At 51.4% G+C, this 14658-nt stretch overlaps 4 protein-coding genes across 4 annotated transcripts; 3 read left to right on the forward strand and 1 right to left on the reverse strand.

Annotated features, from left to right (window-relative positions):
• Nucleotides 1–156: 156 nt before the first annotated feature.
• Nucleotides 157–2941, forward strand: COCMIDRAFT_36528 (uncharacterized protein; the record flags this gene model as incomplete). The annotated part of the gene is made up of 4 exons (XM_007689484.1): nt 157–172; nt 225–1243; nt 1834–2634; nt 2693–2941. 4 exons carry the CDS (start codon nt 157–159, stop codon nt 2939–2941), a joined length of 2085 nt encoding a protein of 694 aa, XP_007687674.1.
• Nucleotides 2942–4391: 1450 nt separating this feature from the next.
• COCMIDRAFT_94542 (uncharacterized protein) lies at nt 4392–4954 on the reverse strand (the record flags this gene model as incomplete). Its single annotated transcript, XM_007689513.1, has 3 exons — nt 4392–4457; nt 4513–4829; nt 4897–4954. 3 exons carry the CDS (start codon nt 4952–4954, stop codon nt 4392–4394), a joined length of 441 nt encoding a protein of 146 aa, XP_007687703.1.
• A 3427-nt stretch (nt 4955–8381) lies between these two features.
• Nucleotides 8382–10130, forward strand: COCMIDRAFT_94460 (uncharacterized protein; the record flags this gene model as incomplete). The annotated part of the gene is made up of 3 exons (XM_007689514.1): nt 8382–8485; nt 8537–8791; nt 8840–10130. 3 exons carry the CDS (start codon nt 8382–8384, stop codon nt 10128–10130), a joined length of 1650 nt encoding a protein of 549 aa, XP_007687704.1.
• Nucleotides 10131–11723: 1593 nt separating this feature from the next.
• COCMIDRAFT_94561 (uncharacterized protein) lies at nt 11724–12941 on the forward strand (the record flags this gene model as incomplete). Its single annotated transcript, XM_007689515.1, has 2 exons — nt 11724–11918; nt 12030–12941. 2 exons carry the CDS (start codon nt 11724–11726, stop codon nt 12939–12941), a joined length of 1107 nt encoding a protein of 368 aa, XP_007687705.1.
• Nucleotides 12942–14658: the final 1717 nt, after the last annotated feature.

Here is a 14658-nt window from a genome sequence, read left to right on the forward strand (position 1 = left end):
AAAACATCTTGGATGCGTGTTCCTGGCTTGGAGAGAACCATCGTTGGAACTGTGAGCTCCTAGCCCCGCACGGGCCCGCTGGACTTGGGTGAGTACCGAGTATTGCACCCCGCTCGCCGATAATTGCGACCGCGCCTCCGCCATAGTCAATTCAAAATGTCCATGCTACATGGTATGGATAGCGCCTATCATTTGCATGACTGGGTGCTAAAGTCTCCGTGCAGTTCTCGACCTCCCTCAAATCTATACTAGGCCCTCTGCTGAGGCCCTTCTCGATACCCTCAAACTTCTTACAACTGCCCCACCGTCATGGGAGGAGCCTGGAGAATCGAGGCGCAAAGATGGGCAAGCGCCGGCAGTCACAGTCAGTCCAGAAGGTGTCACAGGGTACCTCACGAGCATCATTGGCAGTGATCTACGGTGGATAGAGGATGAAGAATTGAAGGAGCAGATCTGGGACCAAGCCAGCGCGAGGCTTAGTGAACGCTCTGGACGGTCTGCCATGGGTGCAATGTCACGGTCATTTCACATTCCCACTTCGTCCGACGCTTTCGACCTCAGCATCCACGAGCCGACTATGACTGGCGACGACCTGGGTCTGAAAACATGGGCAGCGTCATATCTCCTCGCGAAACGCCTCAGCTCGTTCGATCTGGTTCCCACGGATACACAAAGTAGACTACAAGTCCTTGAACTTGGTTCGGGAACTGGGCTGGTTGGACTGGCCATGGCAGGCCTGGGTGCAGACGTCGTGCTGACAGACCTGCCCAGCATCTGTCCAAACCTTAAGTACAACATACTTCAGAATGACGAGGTGGTCAACGGGAACAATGGAAGTGCTCGCGCGGCCATGCTTGATTGGACTGAGCCTCAGGTCTGCGAGCCACTACAGGACGACGGTGAGGCCATGCCCGCGAAGTTTCCAGTAATCCTGGCTGCAGATTCGCTGTACTCTGTAGATCATCCTCGCATGCTGGTAGACACGATTGCGGTTTGGCTTTCGCAGGACAGCGACGCCAAAGTCATTGTGGAGTTTCCCTACAGAGATGCATATCTGCCTCAGATTGAGGACTTTCGCCGCCGGATGGTTGAGATTGGGCTGCAGATAGTGGACGAAGGTGAAGAGAAAGGATACGACGACTGGGGCGCGTCCAGAGGGAGCGGTGACCCAGACGACGGTGCGCTCGTGACGTGTTGGTGGGCATGTTGGACGAGGAAAGGCTCAAGTGGTAAAAAGCCACCAGTCAGTGGCTAAAGTTGGGCAGATTATCCTTTGGAAGATATGGCCACGCGAGGCCTCGGCTTTTTGGCAGGGCCCCCACGGACCACGTACGTGGGATTTTTCTGGTCATTCGCATACTCGCGGCGGCGCACAGCAACCAACCCTCGGAGCAACGCCGATGTGTTCAGACGGAACGGTCCAAGAAGAGTGATGCACGCGCCGGGTAATTAGTCCGGATAATTGAAACGCATCCAGACTCGAGCCTTTGGTCAACAACCTTCCAACTAGCCTGGGCGGGATAGCTCGCTGCGGAGCTGTAGCTCGGGGGTCCACCCTTTGCATCGTCATTACATAGGACTTACCTGCGCGTGAGTTTTGAAAGATTATTCTTGTCTCTTCTTTTTTTTCTCCCTCCGTGTGTAGATGTTGAATTGAATCAGTGCCAACAATCACATTCATATCTTGCACATTATTCGCCATGGCCACACAAACCGCTTCCCAAAAGGTACTTTACATTGCCCCGCCATAACCCCGCCATGCGCAACGCGACACGACAACATGGCGGCCAACATCCATAGCAGAAGAGTAGAAGATGGCTGACATCTGGCTAGAACCCCTCTTTCGTTCTCCAAGAACCATTCAAAGTCACATATGAAGATCGGCCAATTCCTGAACTCCCATCACCATACGATGTCATTGTGCGGCCGCGATGGACTGGTATCTGCGGTTCCGACGTGCACTACTGGGTCGAGGGACGCATCGGCCACTTTGTAGTTGAGAAGCCCATGGTGCTCGGCCACGAGTCTGCCGGTATCGTACACAAGGTTGGCGACAAGGTCAAGGGTCTTAAAGTCGGAGATGAAGTCGCCATGGAGCCTGGTGTGCCCTGCCGTCGTTGCGTGCGCTGCAAAGAGGGAAAGTACAACCTCTGCCCAGACATGGCATTCGCAGCAACTCCCCCATACGACGGTACTCTCGCACGGTACTATACTCTTCCCGAGGACTACTGCTATAAGCTGCCCGAAAACATGAGCATGGAGGAGGGCGCGTTGATCGAGCCCACCGCCGTCGCTGTCCACATTACCCGCCAAGCAGCCATCAAGCCCGGCGACTCTGTCGTCGTATTCGGAGCTGGTCCCGTCGGTCTGCTCTGCTGCGCCGTCGCAAAGGCATACGGCGCAAAGAAGATCGTCACCGTCGACATCAACGACGAGCGTCTGGGCTTTGCGCTCAACTACGCAGCCAACTCCAGTTTCAAGAGCGAGCGTGTAAGCGCAGAGGAGAACGCCAAAAACATGATCAAGCAGTGCGAATTGGGACCTGGTGCCGATGTCATCATCGATGCATCTGGCGCGGAGCCTTGCATTCAGACTGCCATTCACGCTTTGCGTATGGGAGGAACATATGTTCAGGTATGTCTTGTTGTTGTTTTTTCTATCATATTAATATTTTCTAACCAACTACCAACAGGGCGGTATGGGCAAGCCAGATATCACCTTCCCCATTGTAGCGATGTGCACAAAGGAACTCAACGTCAAGGGCTCCTTCCGCTATGGTCCTGGCGACTATCAGACTGCGATTGACCTTGTGGCAAGCGGCCGTATCTCAGTCAAGGAGCTCATCACGGGCAAAGTCAAGTTTGAGGAGGCTGAGAATGCGTTCAAGGAAGTCAAGGGCGGCAAGGGCATCAAGATTTTGATCGAGGGACCTGCTGAGTAGGTTTGATCTGGTTTGTCAAAGGTTTTGCCTTGCGGTATTGTTGTTTTTGAGGGCGAAGAAGAGTAGATGTATGTCTCGTCACGAACTTTTCTTTTCTTTTTTCTTGACCCTGCAGCAAAGGAGATGCTGTTATTTTTTGAACGTTGATATGAAAATGAAGTAGTGTCTAGTATGTAGTAAAAATATCTCCGAGGAACCAACGGCCATATTCACCGTCTGCATATATATATTTTACTTTTTGAAAGTGAAGCCAAATATGTTTTTTTCCTAACATACTTAAATATCCTAAAACATGAAACTAATTTTTATTCCTTTTCCCCTTCTAAACTCCTTCTCTTCCCTTTCCAAATAGAAAAAAATATCAATAAAATCAAGTACATCTTTTTTTCTTCTCACCTTCCTATGAGAAAACCCATACTACCTGCATGCTTCCCGCATCTTCCCTCTTCACAACTACCTTCGTCAACACCACCCCATGGTCTCCACCCCCCCTTAACCCACCCCAGCCACCCCACTGAAGCGCAACACGTCTGACCCCATGAACCCACGTGCAAGTGGAGTAATCCTTACCCAAAAAAGGAAAAGGAGAAAAAAAGGAGAAAAATCAACAGGGACGAGGGAGGGGAGGAAAGCAAGAAGTGACGTGGGTGCGTGTGCGTGTGGCTGTGGCTGAGTGTGTGGACATGGGCAGGCCTGAAACACGACGTGTGTCACGCACGTTCCCTACGTACGTCAGTTTATCTCGCGAGAGAGAGACAGAGAGAGGGATTTTTTTGTGCAGACATTATGTTGTTCTACAATGCCCACTGTTTCTTTTATGCATTTGTTGACGTGCAGGATTTCTTGGGGGGTTAAACTATGTTGCGTTTTGTTGCTTTGCGCTGCTGTTTTCTAGGGTGGGAACAATGTTCATGGAGGTCCAAGTTGACATATGCACGTTTTGCAATGTTGATGATATTTTGTTTTTGTTGATTCTCTTTTTTATTTTTTTTATTTTTGAACTTGATTGTTCAGAATGCGAAGAATTCAGGATGGAGGTCCCCTCCCGCAAAAATTGGGGAGGGTTGAATGCTTGACTTGAATACATAATCGTCATGACAGTGACTATGGAGGAATCATTCGCACATGCTATATGCCTTTCTCCCTCGCAACAAAAAAAAAGTAACACGCGATATTTGGTATGAATAAGAATGCGCCGGGTTTGCCTTTCCCACGCTACGGCTTTCTGCGGCCGGCGAGGAGACGAGAAAAAAAATATATAGAGTTTAGTCGCTAAATCAAGAGGAGTGTCTGCCAGAGATGTCGGGTTGCAAAAATGCGGAAAAAGGTACAGTCGTCTACATGGACAATGGGTACATGATTCATAAATCCCGGGTTGAAATGGGTGTGATGAAGCGAAATTGGGGGTTTGTATGTGCTGAGATTATTCTGTCTGTGTATCGTGGACAAACTATACGCCTATCTTACGGACAGAAGAGCCGCGCTTAGGTAGGGTCCATGGTTCGGGACAGACAATCTTGGAGCATGTTAGTATGATAGTAAATTAGAGGAAGAGATCATGTGTAACGTACCTCGCCTTCGCTGTATGCCCAAAAGTAAGCAAACATGCCGACAATGTAGTACAGTCCAGAGTTTGTGCCTTGGTAGATGAGGAGAGCACAGAGAGCGCTGATCGGGTAGACGATGAGACGTGCTTCGATTGAACGATGCAGGCCTGTACCAGCGAGCAGCGGTAAGGGCCATTCCCAGGCGAGACCAATGACACCGAGAACTACATTGAGGACTTGCAGGACGGGAATGGGCTTGACAGCGCCATCGAGGTTCTTGGTGAGGAAATCCCAGAAGATCTTTGGCCAGAAGAAGCAGTGGAATCCAGCGGCTATTTGGTCTGTGATGATAAAGTTAGTAACAAAGATGGTAGAGTGGAGAATGTGATGTATTAGGACTGGACTTACAGGCAGCAGCAGTGAGGATGACGAGACGCGCCCAGTGGTTCTTGATTAACTTGCCCATTGTGCAGAAATTATAAAGAAGGGATACGAGCAGTAAACCGAGCCCGCGGTCGTTTGGGAAAGAAAGTTAAATGGTAAGAGAAAAGAAGGGAGGAGAGAAACAAAGAAAGAAAGTAAGCAGAAATGTCCCTTCGACTACCAGTAGCCTCGTTGACAGATGAGCAGCAGACGTGGGACGGAGGGGCAGGGCGGAGTTTGTTATAGGCAATGCGTCGGGTGCAACGGCGGTTCAGTGGGGGCTCAAATCGGTAAGGCGTGATTGGGGACAGGCAGCGATGAGCAGAGTGGAGAGATATTGCGCAAGTGCTATAGAGGGCTGAGGCGTAGGCGAGTCTCAGGCGTGTTAGGTGTTCAGGCAGCGTGGTGTTGCCGTTGAGCTTCGCGACGTGAGGTGTATCAGTATACCGGGAGCGACAGCGGGAGTCGACCACAATTGTAAAGACAATTATGCGCCATTCTGATCCTGGTTGTTTTTGGCTGGGCAGTGACTGGGCCGTGACTGGGGTGGGATGAAATGGTGCAGGTCAGTTGTGTAGCCGCTTGACCCGCATGGCTACGATGGAGGGCGGTTGTGGTGAAGGTCATTGGCTGCCTGCACGAGATGGACGACATGGACGAGCGTGCTTGGCCCCGCTGCAGCCACAGCGGCCGTGCGCCGGATGCTCGTCTACCCTATCACATCCCAGCAACAGCCGCTTGGCTTTTGCTGCCAACCCTTCGCCCTGCGCTAGACGGGGAAAAAGGCGAAAAAAAGACTACCGCTTCACGCTCATGTGCCTGTCATGGATGGCGACAGCACCAACCGAGCACCAATCCAAATCAGAGAGAGAGAGAGAGAGAGAGAGAGAGAGAGAGAGAGCACCATGTACGCATATCCCAAGCGCTGTCTGTCGGCTATCTCCATCACTACCTACTTACATCACGCCTCCACATGCTTTCGCCTACGCTACTAGTCTCCGTGCTGCCGATAGTCTCCACGCCGCCGGATTGTTCTCTCGCTTTGGCCCATGACCATCCATGTGCGGCTTGGGAATTCCCCGTCATCCATCCAGATGCGGCACGGCCAGGGCAATGGCTTGCTCCTAGCCAGCGGATGCCTGAGTCCCGGTTTCTCCTCTGTGCCTCAGGATAGTCCAAGGCGGGGCGCATGACGATCCGCGGCCTGACTGCATGGAAAACAACATCGAAGGGCTGCTCCTGGGTCCTCAGGTACGCTCATCAAACAACATCATACGACAACGTTTACTTCACAGGCCTGTTCATCCTGTCAATGCCGTCGAGACAAAACAAAGTGGTTCGATACTCGTTCTGTATCAGTTCGCAGGAGCATGCAAGCTTTTCTCCAACCTGGTTGTCGGACGATTGCGTAGCCACAGAGAGCGTTAAAGTGCTGATCCATTGGGGCTCAGCGAGCCGAACGAGATCTTGGGCTGGAACAATGGCCTGACTTTGTTTTCGAGCGGCGTGGTAAGATCATGCAGAGAGCAGTGGGTGCTGTTGCCGTTGGATTTGCGTTTATTTTGTATAGTATAGTAACGTTGATTATGTATACAAAATGCCTTCCTTTACTAGTAAACTACAGAAATATTAGTCATGGACACCGCCACAGCACCAGCCACAACCACACTCTTCGCACCCAACAGCCCAAGCCACAGCGGCAACTCTGCGAATGAGCCAGCACTCAACTCATTCCCATTCTCATCCCCAGCCATGATTCTGCATTCGTTGCCTGAGCTATTGATTTCTCAGCCCAATCGCCCAGAGCACTCGTCGTCTTCTTGGCCGTCTTTTGCATCTGCACACCGCTCCCGTCGTCACACAAACCAAGACGAGACTAAGGGTGCCGACAATGTTCACTCGCTCAAAGGCCCACTGTGGATAGGGCCGGCAATTGGCACTTTTCCCTCCATCCAGCCGGAGGCAACGGCCACAGACCAAAATAGCGACGACATCTTGTACTCGTGCAGCTAGCCACTATGCACTAGCGGGCGTAAACTCTGTGGGGGTACCTGAGCGCTTGCAGACTGCTCGCCATTGGCTGCCTGCTCCACGCCCAGCCTCTCGACCGATATCCAGTGCTACCAACCACGACTGAGAAGTGCCTCTTGAGTACACCTCGGCGGCTCACACGCCACGACAGCCACGATGGGCTCACACCATGCTCTTGTTCTGTTCCGCCGTGTCCATTCTGTGTATTAGTGGGGAGGTAGGGCCACCCTAGTTTAGGAGTAGAGCCGCCACCTGAGAACAAGACCCATCTCAAACACTTGTCCCTCACCGTCTGCCCATTGCCAACGCCCATGAGATTGCATCCTAGCCATTTCCATATACCGACTTTAACATAGCAAACGACAGCATTGGAAGATTGATAGCCTGTTTTCTCTATTTTACTCACGACACGCCTTCCAACGCCTACCGTTTCACCACGACCTCGCGTATCAAAGTACCCGATCCGTCAGATAGCGTCCCCCCCAGCCCACTCGCAAATCTGCTCACGCACGCCGGACAACAAATCCTCCCAAACAATACCGCGACACCACGAGTGCGCCTGTCAGATTGCCGCCGAGATTGACGTGCGGAATTTTGCGACTTTCGCGCTTTCAGTTTTGCAACACTGTGGCTGCTTCGTTCTCTCCGTTGTCCTCACCAAAGCCTGATCCTCAAACAGAGGCCTAAGCGAAACATTGCTCGCATCGCTGCATACCGCTAGCCATCACACAGACACGGTGTCGTGCATTACCCCCGAGACGGCCAGCTGTTGTCAAGCCCGGAATTTCTCCCCTAAAGACCAAGGAAAAAATGGTTTTGTGCCTGGCGCTTCAGGTCTGAGACGCTCTTCACACACTAGGCGCTTGCGCATAGCTGCGAACCCCTCCACTACCCTCAACTCCTCAAATCTACGCCTTAGGCTTAGTGAGCATTGGCGCCTCCACAACTGCCTTGTATCGCTTCCCTTCCTGGCCATTTGGACAGTCATTGAGCTTAGTCCAGCTGGTTATACCAAAGGCCTACCAGGACATCGGCCTGAGCCACATCCGTACCGAACCAGGCCCTGTCAGTTTCAGCACAGCGTGCCGCTCTACCCACTCCTGCGCGGCTCCTCACGACTCGCACACTGATCTGCGTTGGTGAGCTCGGCTTGTTCCTGGGCTAGACATTCTAATACCCTTGGTTCCCAGCCAGTCTTGGGGTCGTCCTCCACCTCCACCCCTCTTCCTCGCACACCACTCCGCCCGTTCCGGGACACCGACATTCTTTTCTTTATTTCGTATCTGGCTGGCCGGGTTGAACTTCGACTGGATCGTATTGCTTTTCTGGTTGAGGTTCGCTTTTTACTACGCGTACACTCTTTAATCTTTCATAATCACCGTTGAACGGACCGTCGCAACCACCACCGCCACCACCACAGCCTTGCAGCAACCGCCACCATGTCTGGAGGAGGAGTCTCATGGTCGCGGCTCTTTACGCCGTCGAAACTCGCCTTTCATTTCTTCTTCTGGGGCTTTCATTTTGCCATCTTCGGCATAGGATGGTACGCACAATCCCATTACCTCTAGTTAAACATGTCTGACACAAACCACAGGTGGAAGCAAGCCAACGATGCACGTCTAGCACCTCTCAACGCTCTTCAGTTTTCCGTCTGGATATCTCGTGGTGCAGGTCTAGTTCTCTCAGTCGATACCATGGTTATCGTTATGCCTATGTGCCGAAACATCCTCCGATGGCTCCGACCCAAGGCGCGCTTCATGCCTCTTGATGAATCCATGTGGTTCCACCGACAAGTCGCCTATGCTATGCTGTTCTTCACGATTCTTCACGTTGTGGCGCATTATGTCAAGTGAGTGGCACCCGGCGGTAATCCATACGTCTAAGCTGACAGCAGTAGTTTCTTCAACGTCGAGCGTGTGCAAGTGCGACCCCAGATTGCTCTTCAGATTCACTACGCAGAGGCTGGTGGTATCACGGGACACATTATGCTTCTTTGCATGCTGCTGATGTACACGACGGCCCACCACAGGATCCGCCAGCAGTCATTCGAGACCTTCTGGTACACCCACCACCTGTTTATTCCGTTTTTGCTCGGCATGTACACACACGCGACCAGCTGCTTCGTCCGTGACACAGCCCCAGCATGGTCTCCGTTTGATCACGAAAACTTCTGGACCCATTGCATTGGTTACGAGGGTTGGCGATGGGAGCTCGTTGGCGGCGGCTTGTACCTCTTTGACCGCCTTTACCGTGAAATCCGCTGCAGGCGCGAGACCAAGATTGTCAAGGTCGTCCGCCACCCTTACGATGCTGTTGAGATCCAGTTCACCAAGCCGAGCATGAAGTACAAGCCCGGACAGTGGCTGTTCCTGAATTGCCCAGAAGTTAGCTACTACCAGTGGCATCCATTTACCATCACTTCTTGCCCTAACGATCCTTATATCTCGGTCCACGTCCGCCAGGTCGGTGACTTTACTCGTGCGCTCGCCGATGCGCTTGGTGCCGGTCAGTCGCAATCCAAGCTGTACGACGAGCTGGACCCCATGGGCATGTACGAGATTGCTCTGCAGCACGGCCAAAAGATGCCTGCCCTCCGTATCGACGGACCGTACGGAGCTCCTGCTGAAGACGTCTTCGAGAACGAAGTCGCTGTCCTCATTGGTACTGGTATTGGCGTCACACCTTGGGCCTCGATTCTCAAGTCCATCTACCACCTCCGCCTGAGCCCCAACCCACCCAAGCGTCTCCGCCGTGTCGAATTCATCTGGGTCTGCAAAGACACGTCTTCCTTTGAGTGGTTCCAAACGCTACTCTCCTCTCTCGAGGCACAGTCTCTTGGTGGCGCAGACGGCGACCAGTTCTTGCGCATCCACACTTACCTCACCCAGAAGATGGATGCCAACACGGCGCAAAACATTGTCCTCAACTCTGTGGGCACAGACAAGGACCCGCTTACCGAACTCAAGTCGCGTACCAACTTTGGTCGTCCTGACTTCCCGCGCCTGCTCTGCGGTATGCGCGATGGTATCCTGGACCGCACTTACATGAACGGCCTCGAGAGCACGCTACGCACCGAGGTGGGAGTCTACTTCTGTGGACCTAATGTTGCAGCTCGGGACATCAAGAAGGCGTGTAAGCAAGCGACTTGCCAGGAAGTCGACTTCAAGTTCTGGAAGGAGCATTTCTAGACAAGTTGCAAAATCTAGTTCTAGGTGCTTGAGAAAGTGGTATTCTTTTTTCGCGATACAAAAACCATCTTGGTTCAAGGCGTGTATTTGACTATTGTTCTTGCCCATGTTATGATCATAGCCCCCTCCGTTGGAAGAGGTAGCAACCCACGGGTGCACCTATTTTTATTTTTCCTTTTCCTTTTTCTTTTCTGTCGATTTAACTCCATATCCATCTACTATCTACAAATGCATATCTAGAAGATCTATTTTACTTCACACACTCTCTCTGTCCACCTATGGCACATGTTTGATTGACTCTGAAGATTGTGATGGGAAAACTCAGTGCAGTATAGATGACCATTCTTTTTTTTTCTTTGTCTCCATGTGCGCGAGTCATCCTATCCTCCATCGAACCATTCTCGAACGACATTTCAACCTGTCAGTCACGTCAATCACGTCGAGTGCACCGGGAGACCGACTCCGGGCGTGTCGGCGCTCGTTCGGCACATCTGGTTTCCGAAAGCTTGCGCATTGACGAGGGTGTGCCTGAGGAACAGCAGGAGTGCTTGGCCTGGCTTGTCGGGTCATGGGAAGGCTTGGTATTCCGGGCAGACGAGCGGGATAAGATGAGAGGGGGTTCTTGGCGGGAGTGTGGCAGGATGCTACTACATGTGTATGGTACTGGGAACTGGGATTGCGGAGAGCCACTGGGGAGGTATATGTGACGGCGCTGTACCTACGCGTCGTGGCGTGATGGGACGCAGGATGGCTCTGCGCATACAGCGCAGAGGAGCAGAATGGGCTGATTGTGACTTCTGGCCATGAGTAGGTCGAAGAGATGTTGTAGTCGCAGGTCACGTATACGCAGGTGAGATTTTCCGTAGTAAGTATGTATGAATGTATGTATGTATGTATGCGGTGCAACAACCAATGCAGTCCGTGTGTCATTAGCAACCCCTCCAGACTTGTTCTATTTCAAGTCACGCGTCCAGATGCTCACTCGGCTCCGTCACCGGCCGAACACGCACACTCGGCTCACCGCCGAAGCTACTACACAGTAAATACCATGTCCCGACGAGCCGCCTGCTCAACACCACGGCTGAAGTATCGTGAAATCTGTCTTTGCCGCTGGCGCGCTGCAGGATACGTTACCAGAAGCGGTACTAGCCCCAACCCCACCAGCCCATGCAAGCTTTTGTTGTCCGACCCCCCTAAAAAGCTGACTCGGTTGGCCCAGAAGGGCCAATTGCGGACTTTGTCGGGTTCCCATTCGTGGAAGTAATCCGTTCAACCGCGGTCCTGCTGTCAGTGGGGTCGTTGTGGCCGCGACCGTTTAGGAGAGATTATCACAACGACGCGTGCTGCCTGCCCCGCACCAATGATGGCCAGGCGGGACAACCACAGGTTAAAGACCATGGCAAGGCGACACGCAGACGGGCAAAAAAGAATCGGGGACCTAGACCGTCGGGCCCAGCTGATCTGCTTCGCTGTGTTTACTTGTCCCTCCCTCTCTTCCTCTCTTTCTTTCCTTCTCCCTTCTTCACTTGACCATATACCCAGGCTGTTCCGCTTCTTCTTCCTTTTCAGTATTCTAAACAGCAAAATCACAAGATGAGTGCTACCGAGATCAAGGCCGAAAAGGCAAACATTGGTGTTTACACCAACCCCGCCCACGATCTATGGGTCGCAGAGGCAGAGCCAAGTCTGGAGGAGGTGCAAAGAGGCGGAGATTTGAAGCCTGGCGAGGTTCTGTTGAACGTCAAGAGCACCGGTATCTGCGGTAGTGACATTCATTTTTGGCATGCTGTATGTTTTTTTTTCTCAGTCTCCCGGTCGACACTGCTGCTCAGGGCTTTGTTGTCAAAAATTGCAACAAGGTTTCCTTTCAAAGAAACAACTCACTGATTTGGTATACAGGGTTGCATTGGTCCCATGATTGTCGAAGACACACATGTCTTGGGCCACGAATCTGCAGGCACAGTCATGGCCTGCCACCCCTCAGTGACACATCTCAAGCCCGGCGACCGCGTAGCCATCGAACCCAACATCATCTGCGGAGAATGTGAGCCCTGCCTTACAGGCCGCTACAACGGCTGCGAGCGTGTCCTCTTCCTGTCCACTCCGCCCGTCACCGGCCTGTTGCGCCGCTACCTCAAGCACCCAGCCATGTGGTGCCACAAGCTTCCAGACAGCATGAGCTTCGAAGACGGCGCCATGCTCGAGCCCCTCAGCGTCGCCCTCGCAGGCATGGACCGCGCCAACGTCCGTCTCGGCGACCCCGTCATCGTGTGCGGTGCCGGCCCCATCGGCCTCGTCACCCTCCTCTGCTGTCAAGCCGCAGGCGCGACTCCCCTCGTCATCACCGACATCGACCAAGGGCGCCTGAACTTCGCCAAAGAGCTCGTCCCCAACGTCCTCACCCACAAAGTCGAATTCAGCCACACCCCCGAAGACTTCCAAGCCGCCATCCTCAAGCTCACCGAGGGCGTCGAGCCCTCGCACGCCATGGAATGCACCGGTGTCGAAAGCTCCATCAACAGCGCCATCCAAACCGTCAAGTTCGGCGGCAAAGTCTTCGTCATTGGCGTCGGCAAAAACGAAATCAAAATCCCCTTCATGCGCCTCAGTACCCGCGAGGTCGACCTCCAGTTCCAATACCGCTACTGCAATACCTGGCCCAAGGCTATTCGGTTGTACAAGAGTGGCGTGATTGATCTGAAGAAGCTGGTTACGCATCGATTTAAGCTCGAGGATGCGGTTGAGGCGTTTAAGACGGCGGCGGATCCAAAAACCGGGTGTATCAAGGTGCAGATTCAGAGCCTGGATTAGGTGTGTGTGTGTGTGTGTGGATTGTATGGATGTGTGAAATGATGATGATGACGATTCGGCGTATTTAGTTTTGCATTTTTTTTTCTGATGGCATGTTAGATTGGGGAGGTAGGTTCCTCTTTGTAGGCATGTGGTTTCCGTATGGCCATTCCTACGGCTTTTTTTTGATTCTTGGTTGCTAGATATGACAAAAGGAAATGAATCAAGAATATCGCACTTGATGTTTTTGTTCTTATGAGGTGGTATCCGTGAGCGTTTTCTGATGTTTTTCATTGTGTGGTGATTATGCGTGTAATTGGATTTTGTAGTGCATATTGCTACTGTCGAATGTCATATGGTTGACTTTCTCACCATCGATCTGGGAGAATAGAACCAAAAGCCAATTACCAAGTTGTATCGAGTGAAGAAGGTAGTCGACCTATTTTGAAAAGAGATCCCAATATATGTATATCCGCGGTGGGATCACATGATGGTACACTACAATACGTTGTTGAAAAATGATCCTTTCATTATTGTGCTTGATTGTTTGTGAACTGCAAGTTTTGAATTTAGAAATTATGCAGTTATCCTCTTGACTTCGCGATCAATACTCTTTTGTCAATTCAATTATGCCGTTTGAACTTTTATTTGTTTTAATCCTAGTCTTTCTATCCACTGCTCTAGCTACTCTGGCTATCTTGCTATATACCTATTTGGGCATTGTTATTTTTCACGTAATCATGCGCTCTTCGCTTATAGGAATTGCCAAAATCTTTGCTTAGCCCTGGGTGGTTGGAGCGGAGGTTCCCAGAGTAAATTGGATCGTTTTTCTTCTTCTAGTATACGTGACTAAGATTGATTGCAATAGACCACTAAAGCCAAACTTACAATGTACTACGTGTACCCAGCACATGTCATGGTGAAATCTCATTCGCGCTACTACCTTTGAGCACACACGTACCTGAGCCTCGCTGGAAAAATCTCACAATCGCTCCCGTATGCTGTTGACACGCTCGGATCCTATCGCTCCAACATTGCAAGCCTCCATAGTATCCATCACCTCCTAGCATCCCATTACATCACAAACTCAACGCCTCATGTTTCTTTATGCACCACGCATTTGATAAATCTAGCTCCCGCATCTTACATCCGCCAAGATAGAATCCCCGATCCTCCAAATAACAGTGGTCCAAGGCCTCCAACCAGGATACGCGGCCCTTGCATCGTTGTCATTCTGCGCAAGCGCCCGCTGCGGTACCAACCTTAACATGAATAGACAAGATTTCCTTACCTATTGTAGCGACTCTAGGTAGAGCGGTGCTGACTTTTTCCAAGAAAGGGGGTCGCGTCGAGTTTCCTTTTTGCACAGATCCTGAGACCGAGGAAGCTAGAAGCGATTGGTGTGGAAGATAGGTCCGGGCCTGGAAAATCAGGTTTGGATCTTTTAGACATAAATCGTAGCATCTCAGACGGAATAGCTGGACTGTGAGTAATCTGGTATAGTAGAGGGTGAAATAGGGAGACTGAGGATATGCGAATGCATATATTGGTACTATCCATGATGCCCTCTTCCTTGATAGCCCTGAATCACTTGAATATGTACTTTTCACTACTACTGTCCGTGCTCACCCAATGCAACAATCAGCCAATGCAACACTATCTGCCCTACCTAAAATATTAACCTACTATTTTTAATACGTAATATCTCTATTACTATAATAGCTTTTATAAAAGTAAT

The sequence above is a fragment of the Bipolaris oryzae genome, assembly GCF_000523455.1.
Source record: "Bipolaris oryzae ATCC 44560 unplaced genomic scaffold scaffold_59, whole genome shotgun sequence".
In the NCBI taxonomy this organism is placed as follows: domain Eukaryota; kingdom Fungi; phylum Ascomycota; class Dothideomycetes; order Pleosporales; family Pleosporaceae; genus Bipolaris; species Bipolaris oryzae.